The sequence below is a fragment of the Brassica rapa genome, chromosome A07, assembly GCF_000309985.2.
Source record: "Brassica rapa cultivar Chiifu-401-42 chromosome A07, CAAS_Brap_v3.01, whole genome shotgun sequence".
Taxonomy (NCBI): Eukaryota; Viridiplantae; Streptophyta; class Magnoliopsida; order Brassicales; family Brassicaceae; genus Brassica; species Brassica rapa.
This window is the reverse complement of record NC_024801.2, coordinates 5872467-5893739: the sequence shown is the minus strand read 5'-3', so window position 1 is coordinate 5893739 and position 21273 is coordinate 5872467. Positions and strand designations below refer to the sequence as shown.

Below are 21273 nucleotides of genomic sequence, written 5' to 3'. Positions count from 1 at the left end.
GAAAGCATAGATATCCAGGAATAATCAATATTCTTGCTATTCAAAATGAGCAGACAGACACGAAAAAAGTAAGGGCAAATGAGCAAGCAAAACAGAGAAGACGCTAACCCAGATTTACGAGAGAACTAAGGTATTCCCGACTTGAAATCAGGCTTGGAATTTCGTAGAAAATTACTAAGAAATAGAAACGCCTAAGAGACTGCCGTAGAACTTTAGGGAACTTAAAACCTAGGTGGATAGTCTAGCGAAATAAGTCTTAGGCGATTTTTCCTGTCTCGGTATATTGTTCCATAATTGTTCATCCAGATCTTGCAAACCGATCTAAACTCTCCGAAAGTCGAGAAACGATCGCCACGTATATCATGCTCGCTTCCTAAAGAGAGAAAAAGTTAGAGACATGAACGTTGTCTTAAAACCGATTCGTTTCTGGCAATTTTCTCGGAACCGACATATCCCAAGTCGTCAACGTGGAAACAACCAAATCACAGTCCAAGCGTCGTCTATAAATCGCCCCGAATTATCGATCATTCCAAACATCAAAGGAGGAAACGTACACAACCCTTCAAAGTATCGGTTCAACCGTTTTCTTTCGTAAAAAAAAAAAAAGTGGGAGTAGGTACGTATACTATACTCGTATACTCCCAAACTTCAAAAAACTTCTGCAAATCGTCAAGAATAGGCAAACGACAATCTTAATATTCGTCTAAACGCTAGCAACATATCCAGACGATCATGAACATGTCCGTCTCGCTCGGTCGCTATGTAGCGACCGAGCGTCCATCTCGCTCGGTCGCTACGTAGCGACCGAGCGTCCGTCTCGCTCGGTCGCTACGTAGCGACCGGGCTCGAGCCAAAGTTCGGTCGCTGCGTAGTGACCAAGCTCTTCCGAACATCAGTATGACATCAGTACATGCATTCTCGTCAAACCTTCAAATGTTATCTCCCGAAGACCGTAACGAGCTCAGTCTATGTTTTCCGCTATTCTAAATCATCGATCAAACTTCGCGGATTAGAAACCGCGGAAAGTTCTTTCTTTGTCGAAAGAAATCGTAGTAAACGCTTCGAGTTGGAAGACGGCCCAAAGGGACCTAAAACACGACTTGAGGCCCATCCTGCGATTTCTTAACCAAAAGCCCGTAAACCACAGCACGGTTTACGCTTGGTCCACAAGGAAGGATAAATGTCAAGTTTCCGCGGATAAATACGGAAGTTTTGAAGATAATTGTGAAAATCGGGAAAAATGGAATATCTCCATTTTTATGACGGCTTAAGGGCAGAAGAGTAAAAGCGTAAACCGACCTTGGAGCTAGTATATAAGGAGTCCTAGGCGAGGAGCATGAGAGAGAACTTTTCAGAGCAAACTTAGCACTTAGAGAAATTTAGGCAATTTTCCGTTTTTGTTATTTTGAGCTGCGACTCAATTAGGTTTAGCCGTCTTAGGGTTACTAGAACTAAGAATCTCGCCGACAGCTCTCGAGCTCAGGCTTATACCTTGTTGTAAACGCTCATACGCAAATTCGGAATAAGATCTTCTTTGCTCTCTTTCTCGATTTATTATACTTTGTCGTTGTTATTCTCGTGTTCTGATTGCTTGACGTGTGGTTATTAGCAGATATCTGGGTCCTCTGGAAAATTAGGGTTTTCCTAGTTTCCTTATTTAAACGGAAATCGACAGTGCGAATTTCGGTTCCCACAATTTGTATAAATCTTTGATAAACTCAAAACCAAGCAATTTTGTTTCAAGGGCTGAGAGAAGAGTATACCTTCGAGACAATGCATCGGCCACAACATTCTCCTTACCTTGTTTGTACTTGATCACATAAGGGAATGTCTCAATGAACTCCATCCAACGAGCATGCCTCTTGTTGAGCTTATGCTGACCCTTAAGGTGTCTTAGAGACTGATGATCAGTGTGGATGATGAACTCCTTAGGCCAAACATAATGCTGCCACGTTTGAAGGGCCCTCACCAAGTCATAGAGTTCTTGGTCGTATGTGGGGTAGTTGAGCATGGCTCCTCCAAGCTTCTCACTGAAATAAGCCACTGGTTTTCCATCATGCATCAACACAGCACCAATACCAACACCAGAAGCATCACATTCGATTTTCAAAAGCTTTAGAAAAATCTGGAAGTACAAGTAAAGGGGCGTGAGTCAACTTCCCTTTAAGGATTTCGAATGCTTCTTCCTGAGCTGGTCCCCATTTGAACCCCACGTTCTTCTTGATTACTTCAGAAAGAGGAGCGGCCAAGGTACTGAAGTTCTGAACAAATCGCCTATAGAAGCCGGCAAGGCCATGGAAGCTTCTCACTTCACCAATGGTGGTCGGAATCGGCCAGTCCCGGATTGCTTGGACCTTGATAGACCCTTAGATCGGAACACTCAGCCGGTACGGTATTTGATAGGATCTCCGGATGGAGAAGTGATGGATCGAGGGATCTCACGAAGGATGCGGAAGGCCTTCGATATTTCCAAGTCTGAACAACGCCTGATGTGACTCACAGGTCCGTTGTGGAGACTGACTTGACTAGATCGCCGGATGTGACTCACCGGTCCGATTAGACAAGGTGTTTGCTCGGATGCTAACCACACCAAAGTAAACTAAGAACAAGTTCTTTGCAATGAACAAAGAGAGAAAACTTAAGAAGTTTTGAAGGGAAAAATCGATCATCTTTATTCAGAAATGATGGAGTACTTATACAAGTTTTAGTCAAAATGAAATAAATCATTTTGTGTGAAAATAAGACATAGAAAATATAACAAAGACCAGATCTGGTCAATACACAGAAAATTATGTTGACTGGCCAAAGTGAACCCTTTGCCTACTCTTGTCCAGATTCGATGAATCTGGATGCATGTCCCGCGGTAAGGAGCAGTACATGGTCCGGACGGTCTGCATGATCGGATGAAGGAAACTCATGAACTGATGTGTTCCAAATGTGTCCAATATCTTCAGAGAGCTTAAGTATCCTTCCCCTTGAGAAGCTCAGATGATCAAACTGAAGAATCGGATCAAACTGGTAAGTCGGATTTTCAGAACGTTCGGCGGTACGTTCGGCAGTGCCCGCGGTAAGAGCCAGTCGGGTCAGAAATGAGAAGCTGCGGTCTGATTCGAAATCGGTGCGTTCGGATGAGAGTTTGGCTTGATCGATCTTCCTAACTTGACGAGTTGGTCGGGGTAGCCGAGCTTCAGTACGGTCAGATCGATCGTCTGGACGTGGATCCAAACGAAGCTCCATTCCGGACGTACGCGGGTCGATCCGGTACACGGCCCGGTCAGTGCGTTCGGTACGGTCGTCCGGATGAACCTCTGTTGAAAATCTCGGACTGTTCTGATCTTCATGTTGGACTTGTCCAACGGACTGCTCCATGATCTGAGGTGCATCATTCCCTCCTCCTTTAAGAGGATTTGTCCACAAATCCGGAACATCTACAAGAAAAGGAGATAAATCAGAAACGTTGAAGCTTGAAGAGATATCATAATTACCTTTCAGATCCAATTGATACGCATTGTCACTGATTTTTCTGATGATCTGAAATGGTCCGTCCACACGGGGCATGAGCTTAGATTTTCTTTCTTCCGGAAAACGTTCCTTCCTCAAGTGAACCCAAACCAAATCTCCTTCTTCAAAAACGACCTCCTTACGTTTCTTGTTGGCTTGTCGAGTGTACCTTTCTGTTCTGGCCATGATGTTAGCTCGGACCCGTTCATGCATCTTCTTTATTGTGTCCGCCTTCTTCTTGCCATCTGTGCTAACACGTTCACTCAAAGGAAGAGGTAAAAGATCAAGTGGAGAAAGAGGATTAAACCCATACACAACCTCAAAAGGTGAAAACTGAGTAGCTGAATGCATAGAATGGTTATAAGCAAATTCCACATGCGGCAAACATTCTTCCCAAGTTTTCAAGTTTTTCTTTATCAAAGACCTAAGCAAGGCAGATAGTGAACGGTTCACAACCTCAGTTTGTCCATCAGTTTGAGGATGACAAGTAGTAGAGAACATCAATTTAGTGCCTAATTTAGACCACAAAGTTTTCCAAAAGTAGCTAAGGAACTTAGCATCTCTATCTGAAACGATAGTCTTAGGCATTCCATGCAACCTAACCACTTCTCTAAAGAACAGTTCAGCAATGTGAGTAGCATCATCAGTCTTATGGCATGCAATGAAATGAGACATCTTTGAAAATCTATCAACCACAACAAAGATGGAATCCTTACCTGACTTGGATCGCGGCAATCCAAGTACAAAGTCCATAGAAATGTCTACCCATGGATGAGAAGGGATGGGTAGAGCTGTATACAAACCTTGGTTCAAGACTTTGGATTTAGACTTTTTGCACACAACACATCGACTGCAAATCCTCTCAACATCTTTCATGAGACCCGGCCAATAGAAATGATCGAACACAACCTTGTAGGTTTTCTTCACACCAAAGTGTCCCATCAAGCCACCTCCGTGTGCTTCCCTGACAAACAACTCCCTCAAAGAACATTGGGGAACACACAAGCGGTTATCATAAAACAAGAAACCAGCAACCTGATAATACTTCCCATAAGCAGTTTTGGAACTCTTTTTGAAAACCTCTTTGAAATCCGGATCAGATGCATAAATCTCTTTGATAAATTCAAATCCAAGAAGTTTGGTCTCAAGAGCTGAAAGGAGAACATACCTGCGTGACAAGGCATCGGCCACAACATTTTCCTTACCTTGTTTATACTTGATCACGTATGGAAATGTCTCAATGAATTCAACCCAACGAGCATGGCGCTTGTTAAGCTTCTGTTGTCCCTTCAAATGTTTCAGGGACTGATGGTCGGTATGAATGACGAATTCCTTGGGCCAAAGGTAGTGCTGCCAAGTTTGAAGTGCTCTCACCAAAGCATAAAGCTCCTGGTCGTAGGTTGGGTAATTCAAGGTAGCTCCTCCAAGTTTTTCACTAAAGTATGCGATGGGTTTCCTATCCTGCATAAGAACAGCACCAATACCCACTCCGGAAGCATCACACTCAATCTCAAAAGTTTTAGAAAAATCGGGTAAAGCAAGAAGAGGGGCTTGAGTTAACTTCTCTTTTAGGATTTGGAAAGCTTCCTGCTGAGGTTGTTCCCACTTGAAACCCACATTCTTCTTGATAACCTCAGTGAGAGGAGCGGCTATAGAACTGAAGTCTTGGACGAACCGTCGATAGAAACCAGCAAGGCCATGGAAGCTTCGAACCTCACTTACGGACTTAGGAATGGGCCAGTCGCGGATGGCTTTGACCTTTTCTTCATCAACCTTCAGGCCATCTTTTCCTACAACAAAACCTAGGAAAACAACTTGATCTGTACCAAAAGAACACTTTCCAAGGTTAGCAAACAAACGTTCGTCCCTAAGGACTTCAAGAACGGCTCTCAAATGCCTTTGATGTTCCTCATGGTTTTTGCTATAAACAAGAATATCATCAAAATACACAACAACAAATGACCAATAAAGGATCTCAACACATGGTTCATCAGACGCATGAAAGTACTAGGTGCATTAGTCAAACCAAAAGGCATAACTAACCATTCATACAATCCTAGTTTTGTTTTAAAGGCCGTTTTCCATTCATCTCCCTCTTTCATTCTAATCTGGTGGTATCCACTTTTCAAGTCTATCTTAGAAAAGACACAAGCACCATGAAGTTCATCAAGCATGTCATCAAGACGAGGGATGGGATGGCGATACTTTACCGTGATGTTGTTTATGGCCCGACAGTCCACACACATCCTCCACGACCCATCTTTCTTTGGCACGAGTAGGACAGGTACAGCACATGGGCTGAGGCTTTCTCGGATGTATCCTTTGTCAAGAAGATCATCAATCTGCTTTTGGAGTTCCTTGGTCTCGACGGGGTTAGTGCGGTACGCTGGTCGGTTTGGCAAGGACGCGCCTGGAACGAGATCGATCTGATGTTCAATGCCACGGATTGGAGGCAATCCTTTTGGATTTTCTTCAGGAAATACATCAGAAAACTCCTGCAATAATCCTTTCAAATCACTCGGAATGTCCGGTGCAAGGTGAGAAGAAGATGAGGCCATAAGAGATTCCTTATAAACAAGCAAAAGGAATGGCTTTTTGGTGGCAAGGGTTTTTCTTACCTGACCTTGTTTGATGTAGAAGTTGGAATTTCTTGCTGATGCCTCAGGTTTGGAGTCTTGTTCTCGTCCCTTCTTAAGTTGGATTTGATCTTGGTGAACTTCTAAGGGAGAAAGGGGAACCAAGGTGATTTTCTTTCCATTGTGTTCAAAGGAGTGGCGGTTTGTGTAGCCATCATGGACAGCCCTCTTGTCGAACTGCCAAGGTCGACCCAAAAGAATGTGACAAGCGTCCATGGGAAGGACGTTACACACGACCTCATCCTCGTACCGTCCGATAGTGATCGGAACAGTCACCTGTTCCTTGACGTATTGCTCTCCGTCCTCATTCAACCATTCCAACCTGAAAGGTTTGGCAAGTGGACGTGTAACAAGTCCAAGTTTCTTCACCAAGGTATCACTAGCCACGTTGGTACAGCTGCCACCATCTATAATCAAAGAGCAAACTTTAGAAGAAACAAAACATCTAGAGTGAAAGAGATTCTCCCTTTGTTCCTTCTCGTCGGTTTTAGGCTGAACACTTAAGGATCGTCTAGTGACAAGAAGAGGACCAGTAGCTGGAAAGCTGAGATTGTCCTCGTCGTAGACCGGTCCTGTTTCTTTAACAAACGAGGAACAGAACTCATCAATTACTTCCTCAATTTCGTCCTCTAAGATCGGTTCCTCCAAGAGCTTTCTTGTAACAAGAAGTGGTCCACTGGCTGGGTAATCAAAGGGCTCTTCTTCCTCATCAAAAATGGGACCAAGGTCCTCTTTTTCCTCTTTGTCCTCCTCGGATTCTACATCACCATTTTCCAAAAGAACCATCACCCGCTGGTTTGGACATTTGTTGGCATAGTGTCCGAGGCCCTGACACTTGAAACACCTTATGTCTCTTGTTCTGCTGGGGTTTTCCACTGCTTTTCCTTTATCCACACGAGTAGGAACATCAGTTTTCAAAGCAGTATTTGTTGTGGCAGGATACTTACCTTTGTCTTGGTAGCTAGGCTTAGATGGAAAAGGTGATTTTGAAGGGAAGGTGGATTTGGAGAGTCCTTTCCTTTTGACTTGCTGCTCAATCAGGATAGCCTTGTGTAGCATCTGTTCCATGTCACTATAATCCTGAAGTTCCATGCGGTCTTGGATGTCCCGGTTGAGTCCAGTGAGGAATCTAGCCATGGTTGCGTCTACAGGTTCATCCACATCAGCCTTAAGCATCAAAGTCTCCATTTCCTGATGGTAGTCCTCAACCGACTTTGTTCCCTGAAGTAGCCTCCTGAGTTTGTGGTGTAGGTCGCGTTGGTAATGGTCCGGTACGAAGCGTTTCCGCATAAGCGTAATAAGCCCCAACCAAGTCTCCACTGGTGCTTCACCTGTTCTCCTCCTGTGAGTCACAACTCGGTCATACCAGTTAATAGCATAGCCAGAAAATTCAGAAGCTGCTAACCTAACCTTCCTAATATCAGACAAGTTTTGACAATCAAAAACCAGTTCAATTTTCCTTTCCCATTCTAAAAAGACATCAGGATCATTCTTTCCTTCAAAGCTTGGAATTTTCAATTTCAAAGCACCCAACCCATTTTCATTTCGTTCAGCTCTAGCAAAAGGATTGACTTCACCTGGGTTTCGGTTTCTATGTCCTCTCCTGGGTCGGTTGATGGATTGATCATCGTTGGTATCTTCGTCAAAGATTTCTAGATCGGATTGGCTGTTCCGTCTAGGTTGAGCTCGTCTGGTTCCGGTTCTAGATCTGGTTTGTTGGCTCTCCTGAATCTCATCTAACCTTTGATGGATCTGCTCAAGTCCTGCATTCATAAGGTTAGTAAAAGTATCGTTTAAAGCCCTCATTTGGAGGTTTGAGAGTCCGGCTACAGAATTTCCGGGACGGTTCCGTTCTTCCTCACTGCTCATGGTTCTTCCTGAAATTCTCAACAATAAACGTTAGGGTAACAAATACCTCACACTCTCAAGTGTTTGTTTCCTTTCCCACTCACGTGTTTCTCTCAAAGATTTGAAGTGGTTCACACAAGATTTTGGTTTGTTCTCAAAGTTCAGAGAAAGACAAGTCCAAAGATACTCAGTGGGTCAGATCCAATCAAACAAGGGTCACAAGAGAAGGTAGATAAGAGATTACAAGGGGAACCCGCCTTAACCAACTCAAAGGCCGGATTACTCTTCAGCCAGCAGGCTTTCTCTTCCACCACCACCACAATCTTTCTTATTTTTTTTTTTTTTATACTGTTTTTTTTTTTTTTTTTTTTATATGGTGGTAATGAGTGGCCCGGGTTCAAGATAGATAGAAGAAGAACTTTTTAGATGAAGAAGATGGTAGATGAGAAGATGGAATGAGAAGATGATACCGGTTGAGTGGCTCTGATACCACTTTGATAGACCCTTAGATCGGAACACTCAGCCGGTACGGTATTTGATAGGATCTCCGGATGGAGAAGTGATGGATCGAGGGATCTCACGAAGGATGCGGAAGGCCTTCGATATTTCCAAGTCTGAACAACGCCTGATGTGACTCACAGGTCCGTTGTGGAGACTGACTTGACTAGATCGCCGGATGTGACTCACCGGTCCGATTAGACAAGGTGTTTGCTCGGATGCTAACCACACCAAAGTAAACTAAGAACAAGTTCTTTGCAATGAACAAAGAGAGAAAACTTAAGAAGTTTTGAAGGGAAAAATCGATCATCTTTATTCAGAAATGATGGAGTACTTATACAAGTTTTAGTCAAAATGAAATAAATCATTTTGTGTGAAAATAAGACATAGAAAATATAACAAAGACCAGATCTGGTCAATACACAGAAAATTATGTTGACTGGCCAAAGTGAACCCTTTGCCTACTCTTGTCCAGATTCGATGAATCTGGATGCATGTCCCGCGGTAAGGAGCAGTACATGGTCCGGACGGTCTGCATGATCGGATGAAGGAAACTCATGAACTGATGTGTTCCAAATGTGTCCAATATCTTCAGAGAGCTTAAGTATCCTTCCCCTTGAGAAGCTCAGATGATCAAACTGAAGAATCGGATCAAACTGGTAAGTCGGATTTTCAGAACGTTCGGCGGTACGTTCGGCAGTGCCCGCGGTAAGAGCCAGTCGGGTCAGAAATGAGAAGCTGCGGTCTGATTCGAAATCGGTGCGTTCGGATGAGAGTTTGGCTTGATCGATCTTCCTAACTTGACGAGTTGGTCGGGGTAGCCGAGCTTCAGTACGGTCAGATCGATCGTCTGGACGTGGATCCAAACGAAGCTCCATTCCGGACGTACGCGGGTCGATCCGGTACACGGCCCGGTCAGTGCGTTCGGTACGGTCGTCCGGATGAACCTCTGTTGAAAATCTCGGACTGTTCTGATCTTCATGTTGGACTTGTCCAACGGACTGCTCCATGATCTGAGGTGCATCAGACCTTCTGCTCGTCCACTCTCAAGCCATCTGCACCTACAACAAAACCTAGAAAGACCACATGATCTGTGCTAAAAGAACACTTTCCAAGGTTAGCAAACAAACGTTCCTTTCTAAGGACTTCAAGAACAGATTTCAAGTGCTGTTTGTGCTCATCAAGGCTTATGTCATCAAAGTAAACTACAACAAAATGACCAATAAAAGAGCTCAAGACATGATTCATTAGCGCATGAAAGTACTAGGTTCATTAGTGAGACCAAAGGGCATGACAAGCCACTCATACAAACCTAGTTTTGTTTTAAAGGCCGTTTTCCATTCATCACCTTCTTTCATCATAATCTAATGATAGCCACTTCTCAAATCTATCTTAGAAAAGTACTTAGAACCATGGAGTTCATCAAGCATATCATCAAGACGAGGGATAGGATGTCGATTACCGTGATGTTGTTTATGGCTCGGCAGTCCAGACACATCCTCCAGGAGCCATCCTTCTTTGGTACAAGTAGAACAGGCACAGCACAGGGACTGAGACTCTCTCTGATGTATCCCTTCTCAAGCAAGTCGTTGATCTGTTTCTGCAGTTCCTTGGTCTCGACCGGATTGGTGCGGTACGCTGGTCAGTTCGGTAGAGAGGCGCCCGGGACGAGATCGATCTGATGCTCAATGCCTCTCACCAGTGGCAATCCTTTGGGATTTTCTTCTGGAAACACATCAGAATAATCCTACAAGATACCTAATAACTCACTCGGAATCTCCAGTGCAAGGTCAGAAGAAGATGAGGCCAAGAGAGACTCTTTATAAATCAGTAAGAGAAATGGCTTTTGAGAGCAAAGAGACTTCCTTACCTGACTTTCTTTGACAAAGAAGTTGGAGTTTCTGGTACTGGTCTCAGGTTTATCAGCTTTAGAGTCTTGGTCTTGGTTCTTCTTAAGTTGGACCTGTTCTTGATGGACTTCCGAAGGCGACAAAGGCACCAAGGTGATCTTCTTTCCTTTATGATCAAATGAATGACGGTTTGTGAAACCATCATGCACTGCCTTCTTGTCAAATTCCCAAGGCCGGCCCAAGAGAACATGGCAAGCATCCATGGGAAGCACATTGCAAACAACCTCATCGTCATATTGGCCAATGGAGAGTGGAACCGTGACTTGCTCCTTCACATACTGTTCTTTGGACTCATTGATCCACTCCAACCTGAAAGCACGAGAAAGAGGCCGAGTAACAAGCCCAAGTTTCTTTACAAGAGTGTCACTAGCCACATTAGTGCAACTTCCTCCATCAACAATTAAAGAACAAACTTTACCAGAAATGAGACATCTAGAGTGAAAGAGATTCTCCCTTTGATCTTTGTCATTGGATTTTGGTTGGACACTCAAGGCACGCCTAGTAACCAGTAGTGAACCATGGCTCGGCTCATCAAGAACATCCACATCATAGATCGGATCAGAACTCTCCACAAAGGTCGAGCAAAACTCATCGATCACTCCATCGACTTCCTCATCAAAGATGGGATCAGTGGTGTCGTCCAAGACCTTCCTAGTAACAAGAAGGGGACCATGAACCGGGAAGTCAAGTGCTTCTTCCTCATCATCATCATCATACACTGGTCCGAGATCCTTCTTGTCTTCTTCAGATTCAACTTCTCCATTCTCCAAGAGCACCATCACCTTTTGGTTTGGACATCGGTTGGCATAGTGGCCAAGGCAATGACACCTAAAGCATTGGATGTCTCTGGTTCGTTTGGTAGCCTCTTCTTTCTTTTCTCTATCAACACGAGCAGGGACATTAGTCTGAAAAGCTGTATTCGTTGTGGAAGAAGACTTACCCTTGTCTTGATAGTTTGGCTTGGAAGCAAAGGTCGGTTTAGAAGCAAAGGTCAGTTTAGTTAGACCCTTTCTCTTGACTTGTTGCTCGATCAACACGGCCTTGTGTAACATCTGCTCCATGCTGTCATAGTCTTCCAGCTCCATGCGATCTTGTATGTCCCAGTTGAGCCCGGTAAGAAATCTGGCCATGGTGGCGTCTAAGGGCTCTTCTACATAAGCTTTGATCATCAAGGTCTCCATCTCCTGGTGATAGTCCTCAACTGACTTAGAACCTTGAAGCAAACGCCTGAGTTTATGGTGTAGGTCTCTGTGGTAATGGTCGGGAACAAAGCGTCTCCGCATCAGCATGGAAAGCTCATCCCATGTATCAACTGGCGCCTCACATGCTCTCCTCCTGCTAGTCACAACTCGATCATACCAGTTAATAGCATAGCCAGTAAACTCAGCAGCAGCAAGTTTAACCTTTTTAATATCAGAAAAATTTTGACAATCAAACACAAGTTCAATTTTTCTTTCCCATTCAAGAAAAGCATCCGGATCATTTTTGCCCTCAAAACTTGGAATTTTCAATTTCAAACCACCCAAGCCATCATTGATTCTTTCATTTCTACCAAAAGGATTGACATCACCTCGGTTTGATGCCTAGGAACTCTCCTTGGACGGTTGATGGATCGATCATCATCATAAGACTCTTCTCGGATTTCTAGGTCGGACCGGCTGTTCCTCCTTGGATGGTCACGTCTGGTTCTGGTTCGTGGCTGAGTTGGATGGCCCTGAAGTTCATCTAGCCTCTAATGGATTGCCTTCAAACCTGTATTCAACAAGTTAGACATAGAGTCATTGAGAGCACGCATTTGCAAGTTAGATAATCCGGCATGTGAATTTCTGGGTCGGTTTCCTCCTTCTTCACTATCCATGGCTACCTGAAAACTTAAACAAGGTAAAGTTCGATTAAAAACCTCACACACGTGTTTCACTCAATTTGGTAGTCACACAAGAGAGTTTCCCTCAAAGTTCTAAGAGAACAAACTAGATAACCCAAAATGAGAATCCCAAGTGAAACACCCAAGAGACAAGATAGAAAGATAAGTGATTTAACAAGGGGAATCCGTATTAACCACCTCCAAGGCCAGATTTCTCCTCGGCCAGCAGGCTAACTCTTCCACCACCAAACCACAATTGAAAACTTTTGATATCTTTTCTTTCTTTTTTTTTTTTTGATTAGATCTTTCTTTTTTCTTTTTAATATATGGATGGTAAAGAGGGGCCCAGATTCAAAGATGGATAGAAGAAGAATTTTTTTTTTTATGAAGAAAATGATAGATGAGAAAGATGGAATGAAAAGAGATACCGGAAGAGTGGCTCTGATTCCACTTAAAGAATCCTAAGGAACGAACACTCAACCAGATCTGTTGATATGAACTCGATCTGAAGAGATAGATAACTGATGGATTGTTTAGTGACACAAAGGGATGCGGAAGACCCAGTGATACTACTAGAACTCTCAATGGCCGCTTGATTTGACACACAAGTCCGGCTCAAAGAAAGGGGATTCACTTGGAGATAGCCTCACCAAGGGAACAAGAATGTTCTAATCAAAGAACAAAGAAAGAAAACACAAAAATGAATAAGGAAAATCGATTATCTTATTTCAGGGATGTGTTCTCATACTTATACAACTTGTAGTCAAAGATAATAAATAAAAATGTATGAAAAAGAGACATAGAAAATAGATAGAAGACCAAATCTAGTCAAAGCACAGAAAATAATGTTCACTGGTCGATTTGAACTCTTCGGCTACTTTTGTCCAGGTTCGGTGTAACTGATAGCACTTCCCTCGATAAGGAGCAGTACACGGCCGTTACGGTCTTCATGTACGGACGGGTGATTTTCATGGACTGTTACGGGCCAAAAGGTGGCTAAGTCTTCGGACAACCTCAAGAGTTCATGAACTGATCGAAGTGTCGGATCAGTTCATCAGAACGATCACTGGTTCGGCCGAGATGGCTTAAGAGAGAAAGACCATGGTCGGATTTGGATTCCACTCGATCAACTTCACTTCTGACTTGACCGATGGACTTAGCATGACAAACAGGACAGGAAAGGCGAACTTCAGTACGGTTGATTTGGCCATCTGGTCACGGGTTATGCTGAAGCTCCAATCCGGACGAGTGCGGGTCGAGACGATACACGGCCCGAGCAGTCTGTTTCGCCCGATCGATGGACTGAACCTCAGTTGCATTGTTCCGGACGTTCTGATCCTCGTTCTGATCTGATTCCATGGACTGATCCTCGGACAGGGGCACATCAGTAGTTGCAGAAGGATCTCGCATAATCAACGCGGTTTGTTTCTTTCTTCTTTAGAAACTTCACGGATAGAATCATGCGCCCCCTTTTTTAAACACGTTAGTCGTTTTTGCAGGGTCTGAACATGCTTGGCTCAGCCCTTGTGACAAGCCACAGGGAGGCCATAGTTTATCGCTTCAAGGCAGAGAAAGCGGAAGAAGATCTTGCACGTATTCAAAACAAAATTTTAGAGCGATATTCGAAACTTGCCAAGGATCATGCCAAGGCCGTCCATCAAGCAGAAAGGAGAGGTAGGACAGAGATTGTCGAGATGATGAGAAACCGTGCTACTCAGTTCAAGACCGAGTATGGAAACCTTAAGGAGGCTTATTCCTTGGTGGGCGATTTTGGCGAGTGTCGTGGTTAAGTTGGTACCCTCTGGAAGACGCATGCGGACGACTTTGTTTTCAAGGATGATATGGATATCATGAAAGATGGCATGAATGATCATGCCCATGCCGAGGCGCTTATTTCTGCTGATCGATGGGAGGATTCAGGGATTCTGGGATCCCATCCCAGTTTCTCCTTATACGGGGGAGGTCAAGACCGGGTTACTGGCGATGATGAGGAGGTGGACTGTCCCGCAGAAGCATTTGGAGCTTCCATGTCTGGGGGTTTTAACTTTGATCTGTGAGAATCGAAGTTAGCATTTGACGGGAAGAAATTTCCCCCTATCTTGTGTTTATGGCCGAGTGGGGCCTTTATGCTGAAACTTTGTGTGGGCCTGTTTGGCCGCTTTGTTTTTATCAGGACTGGCCGTTGGTGTCTTCGAATCCCTACCACTCTGCAGTTTTATATATGATGAATATTTATCGAACTACTTTGTTCTGAATATGTCTGGAATAAATATGAGTTGTCGTCTCTTATTTAGTTCTAGCAAGACATTCAATCTGTTGGTTTGCTCGAGATGTGAATTTTCGCAAAAATTGTTTATTTATTTTTACGAAGTTTCATGAACGTTAAGATATGGACGGAGAGACATGTTTTAAGATCTCGTATCATTTTTTAGATACCATGTCTTGAGATTTTAGAGACCAGTGTGTTGGGTTTAGGGCAAGACCTAGGTTTACATTCGTTTTTAAGGTTTATGCGGTGACTGGCTGGCTATCAATTTTTCTATTGTGATTTCAACCTGATTCATACCGATTTAAAGTCTGCGATAGGTTCTCGGCTTATACGACTTGTATGGTGTGAATCGAGCATCTCTCCAGCGATAATTTTTAAGCCAACTGGAAGTGCTTGACCAAAATTTCTGATTTTTTATATAGCGCACTTTTATCCTTGTGTCGGATGTTTGAGGATCAGAATGATCATGGTGCGTTTGTTTAAGACGGTTGATGTGTTCGTCGGGGCGGATTGATCTGAGACTCATTGACGTTTTGTCTGACGAGACTCTTGCGACTTCCAGATCTCATATGACGAGATCTATGACGAGTGGATCGCAGTGAGGCTGATCGATTCCGCCGGCTTCCTCTTACGTGAAAGTTATCGATTCGCTTCGACCATCTCAGGGAGGAGACCATGTTGGCCAATTTGCACTTGACTCGGCTTTTTTCTGGTAGGCCTTGATGGCCGAGACCGTGTCGTTACAGTACTGTGATCCTCCGATGATCATGTTTACTCTACGACGATTGTTATCGTGTCCTTTGTCGTCTGATCTCCTTCCGCGTTTATCCCCTGCTTGATTTCTCCGAGGAGAATTTTCTGCAGGTGAATGTTTGTCGGTTTTTGGAGGACGATCGGTCTCAAGGATGAGATATTTAATGCTGGCTGCTTCGGAGAGCTCTCCGGCTAGTAGCTTTGCGGCCAGTCTCGCTCCCAAGACTTTGCAGTTAGTAGTCGAGTGTCCTCGAGTCTGGTGCATCTTTGTCGTATCTTGAATTGAGAGTCTATGTATTGCCCGAGGCTCTGCCTTTTTCCGAACTGACTGCATAGTATGTAGCGTTGTAGACGTGCTGCAGGGATTTAGAACCAACAATGGTTCAGGAGACAGTTGATACGCCCTAAATCGGGAAGCATCACTTTAGCTGGGTGTTGGATATGATCGGAGAAGGCAAATGGCACTTCTGGAACTGATATGGATTTAAAAGATCGTCAAGAGATGCGGAATTGGTCTTGATATACCCACGATCTAAGGCTAGCCACCTAAGAAAGAATGAATGTGTTGGCTCACCACCAAACAACACACAAAAATGAATTGGCTGACCACCAAATCAACAAGCCAGTTCACACCAATGAACTAGCTATAGACTCTCTCTCTCACTCAGAGAAAAGAAGAAAACACAAATAAACTTAAACTTAGATTGATTTTAATGAGAAATGTTTACATATTTATACTACTCGAGGAATAGAAAAAGACTTAAGAATGTATTAAAGACAAACTTAGTAAATCGAATCTAGATGAGAAATTTAAAGACAATGAATTAAAACTCTTGGATCTCAGATCTGGTCAAAGGGACTCTTCGGCTAACGTCCAGGTTCATCTGAACCAAGTGGTTCCTTTGCGGTAAGGATCAAGATGTGGGCTGGACAATCCGCACGGCCCAAATTCGCGAGAACTGAAGATCTCCTGATTTGCAAATTGCATAACTCTCACATGTGAACTCCGTTTGATCTGATTCTTCTTCGAGGAGCTCTGTAATTGAGTTGAGCACATTCTCCAATGAATTTTATGCATATAGGACTCGTGGTTTGGAAGATATGAGTCAAACAATGAACATATATCATTACTGCTTTCCATGATCAAGCCATGCATGTCTGTTTTGCCCGATGCGCTACTCAAGGGTGCATCATTCCCTTCCTCTTCAAAAAGATTTGTCCTCAAATCTGTAACATTAAACGAAAAAGGTTTATAAGCAAAGAAATCATAATCAGAACATTGCTAACCTTGAGTTTGGTCCGGTTTTTGAATGGAAGAAGAGCTTTCTTGGTTTCCTTGATGACCACAGTTTTGTTCTTCGTATGGCCCTTCCTGCATTGACACAAAACTTCCAAGACCAAGGTCATATGCACCAATATCAAGAGCATTCAAAGGACCAGAAAATTCATCCTTGTTCAAAACGTTTTCAGAATTCTTTTCAAACTAAGAAATTAATTCAAAACTACTTGGATTCTCTGGTTGTAAAACAGTTAATTGCAAGCAAGATTCATCAGGAATTGATTCAGATTGAGAAGAAAATAAGTTCTTATGTTCACAAGATTTCAAACCTGCCATTGGCTCATGTGTGTAGTCATCGAAAATTGGCAATGGGTCTGAAAATTCTTCCTTTTCTGGCTCGGTTTCAACGCTCTCATTCTCCAAAGTCACCAACGGTTTCTGGTTTTTGCACTTGTTCGCATAATGACCGATCATCTGGCATTTGAAGCACCTGGTAGAATGAGCTTTGATTGTGTGTTTCACAGCTTCGCTTTTATCAAAAGAAAACACATTAGTTTTCAAATCGGAATTTGAAAGAGAAGAGAACTTACATTGCTGTTTTGGTGCAGAAGAAGTGTTGGTGTTTCCCTTCTTTTTGAGTTGCTGAATAGCAAAAATTGCCTTATGCAACATCTTTTCCAAGCTGGCATAAGTCTGAAGCTCGTTCTGAGCAGGCACATCACGGTTGCTTCTCTTGGCTTTGGTGAAGGGACGATCACCACTTCTGACCCACTTCTCATCATCGCACCTGTTTTGTCTATTCTTTTGTTTCTGCACAAAGTCAAACCCATTAGAAGCAAACTGTTTCTTATCAAAAATCAATTGCTCCTTTTCAAAACCAGTTTTAAAAGGAAAGTAGACGTCTTGTTGTGATTTTGATTTCTTGAGAAGTCCAAACATCCTGAAAACACTTAACAAAGTTAGCAAATAAAAATCCTCACACTCTGAAGTGTTTAGCTCACGATTTTTAGATGGTCACTCAGAGTTTTTTCACTGGTTCAAAGGATGATAGGCAGTAAAAAATCAGCAGTCAAAACCCAAAACAAACTTTGTGGGAAAAAGAAAAGAGAAAGAAAAATGAAGAGATTTTTGTGTGAATCTTCCTTAACTGTCCTAAGGCTGGGTTTCTCTTCAGCCAGCAGGGTTTCTCTTTTACCACTCCCCCTGGATTTCTCTTCAGAAGTGATTCAAGCCAAAACTTTTACTCTTTTTTTTTTATCGATTTTTTTTTCTCTTTTTTTTTTAATAACTGGCGATCACAAGGGAGTAAAGGAACAGCCCGGATCCAACAAGAAATAAGAAAAGAAAATCGTGGAGAGATGAGTAGATGAAAAGATGAAATGAAAACAAACCAGCCAAAGTGGCTCTGATACCACTTGATACGCCCTACATCGGGAAGGATCACGTTAGCTGGGTGTTGGATATGATCTGAGAAGGCAAATGGCATTTCTGGAACTGATATGGATTGAAAGGATCGTCAAGAGATGTGGAATGGCTCTTGATATACCCATGATCTAAGGCTAGCGACCTAAGAAAGAATGAATGTGCTGGCTAACCACCAAACAACACACAAAGATGAATTGGTTGACCACCAAATCAACAAGCCGGTTCAGACCAATGAACTAGCTATAGAACTCTCTCTCTCACTCAGAGAAAAGAAGAAAACAAAAATAAACTCAAACTTAGACTGATTTTATTATGAGAAATGTTTACATATTTATACTACTTGAGGAATAGAAAAAGACTTAAAAATGTATTAATGACAAACTTAGTAAATCGAATCTAGATGAGAAATTTAAAGACAATGTACTAAAACTCTTGGATCTCAGATCTGGTCAAAGAGGCTCTTCGGCTAACGTCCAGGTTCATCTGAACCAAGTGGTTCCTTTGCGGTAAGGATCAAGATGTGGGCTGGACGATCCGTACGGCCCAAATTCGCGAGAACTGAAGATTTTCCTGATTTGCAAATTGCATAACTTTCACATGTGAACTCCGTTTGATTTGATTCTTCTTCGAGGAGCTCCGTAATTGAGTTGAACACATTCTCCAAGGGATTTCATGCGTAGAGCACTCGTGGTTTGGAAGATATGAGTCAAACAATGAACATATATCATTAGTGCTTTCCATGATCAAGCCATGCATGTCTGTTTTGCCCGATGCGCTACTCAAGAGCGCATCAACAGTAGAGCACGTAGAGATGCTTAAGACTCGGCTTAAGGAAGCCCATGACCGCCAGAAGAGCTATGCAGATAAGCGTCATAAGGAGTTGGAGTTTCAGGTAGGAGACTTAGTATACCTGAAAATGAGGACATTCCAAGGAGGATCTAAGACTAGAAAGCTAAAGAAGCTTAAACCGAGATATATAGGACCATACCCTATTGTGGAGCAGATTGGAGCAGTGGCTTACAGATTGCGGTTATCAGCAGAGTTGTCAGATTTCCACGATGTGTTCCATGTATCAGTTTTAAGGAAAGTTGTGAGAGAACCAGAGCTCATTTTGCAGCAGCCACCCAGTGATCTTGAGAAAATTTTGTATGCACCTTGTCAGCCAGTTGAGATTTTAGATCGGCAAGTGAAAGCTGTTCAGGGGATGATGACCAGTTTAGTTAAAGTTCGTTGGGAGAGAGACGGGATCCAGGAGGAACATGGGAGGCGAGAATCAGATGAGGATTGATTATCCATAGCTTTTTCAGGACGGTATTGGACAGTCGGTTCAGTAGCCGAATTCAGGGACAAATTCTTTATTAGTGGGGGAGAATTGTAGTGACCCAAATCCGCAGGCCCAACAAGGCCCAATTAATTTGCAGAGAACCCTAGGTACTTCCTTATAAATTCTATCCCCACACATTATTTTATTCAGAAAAGTCTAAGGTGTCGAACCTCTGCAGAGTTTGAGCCGTCAGAGAGAGATATTGGTGAACTGTCTCAGCCACCGTCGACTGAGATCTGATCCATCACGTCGCCGCCGTCTCACACCCTAGGTAATCCGTGAACCGCCTTTTCCGATTGGTTAAGTGTTGGCCGTTTAGTAAATCGTCGATATCTCTCTAACCATTGGGTTTCTCGCGATTTCAAGGCTACCAGTGTGTTTGTGACGTCGAGACGAGTCCGGGGCAAGAGTTTCAGCCGGAGATCCGCCGCGACGCGCCTACATGCGCAGGAGAAAGATTCGCGCGTGAATCTCACGCGCCACCATCTCCGCCAGACGTTCGCCGGAGCCACCGCAGCCGGCCACCATCCCTTTTGCTGTCAGTAAGCCGCTGCTGCATCGCCGCCGCGTCTCCGCCGCCGCCGGTGATTTTCCGGTAAACCACCACCGTTGTTGGCCGCGACTCGCCGGTCGACACGCTGGTAACTCGGTGACTCGGCCGAGTCGACTCAGCGAGTCAAGCCGTTGACCAGTCAAGCCGGTTCGGTTGGTCAATTGATTTTGGTTATTGATTAAACTGATCGGTTATTGGATTGATTTTCGGTTAGTATTAAACCGATTTGAAATCGATTTGAATCTGGTCCAGTTGAAATTGAATTCGGTTAAGGAAAACCGGGTGGTTCAATTCGATTTCAATTTGGTCAAGGGTTGACCGGCTTGGGTCAGAGTTGACCAGGCTGACCTTTGACCAGCGGGTTTACTTTTTGACCAGATCGCCGGTTATCCGTTTTGGACCGTTCGAAAGACGTTCTCATTCAATTTTTCGCCCTGATTTCAGATTTGGAGTTTGTTTCAGCAGCTGAAGTTCATAGCTATCACTTTTCTACATTGCTAAGGTCAGAGTCTATTCCGTAAATCATGTACCAGTGTAGAATTCTCTCTATCGTCATTTTGATTTCAAATCATGATCCGTCTGTTTCAATTGAGTCTTGATTGTTAGTTAGTTCATTTATTGTAAACTGGAACTAAGGGTCTAGAGGATTCAACCTTTGATTGGATTTTGTGATGTTAAGAAATGCGGTATATATATGTATGTACACATAGTTATGAGTAGGGACTATGTGTGCGGGCGGGGGTTCAAAGATGTATGGGCTAGCGACGCTACTTTACTTGTGCGGGCAGGGGTTCAGAGACGTCTGGACTTGCGATGCTACTTGTGCGGGTGTGTGGTGCAGAGACGTTTGTACCATGGATGCTACTTGAGAGGGCGGGGGTACAGAGACTTATTGTACTAGCGATGCTACGTATTATATATCCATATGAGGAGATGGGGGTGTATGGACTAGCTATATGCTATCATCGCATTGTTTGTGTTTGTGTGATGCTCTAAGCGTCGTGTGTGTTCATGTTAGAGCTAAACTTCCATAGTGGGAGTTCTATTTACTCAAGTCAGTGGTTTGCGTATTTAGCATCTCATACCTCACGGAGTAACTCCCCTGTTACTCACCCCTTCTATTCCTTCCCATTTCAGGTGAGACTGACGAGCATAAGTGATTGCTATCAGACTGGTACTTTGGGAGTTTTATTTACTTTCTTTTTCAGACTTGTGGTTTTATGCTTTTACCGATATTTTCGATATTTATTATGTTATTTGGATTTATGGCTATTTATTGGATTTCTGGTTTGGAGTTGACTTTTGAGAAGTAATAAATGGAGATTTCAGACTTTTTATTTATTTAAGTTATTTTAGAAAATACGGGTGTTACAAGATTGTTACATTTTTTTTTGAATCTATTGTTTGATTGTG

At 43.3% G+C, this 21273-nt stretch overlaps 2 protein-coding genes across 2 annotated transcripts in view; both read left to right on the top strand.

Moving 5' to 3' along the window:
* LOC117126544 overlaps positions 1-21273 on the top strand; it is a 391277-nt gene that overhangs the window by 117779 nt on the left and 252225 nt on the right. The window lies entirely within an intron of this gene.
* On the top strand, positions 18738-19271 carry LOC117126802. The gene has a single exon (XM_033275915.1). The coding sequence runs from the start codon at positions 18738-18740 to the stop codon at positions 19269-19271; it is 534 nt and encodes a 177-aa protein (XP_033131806.1).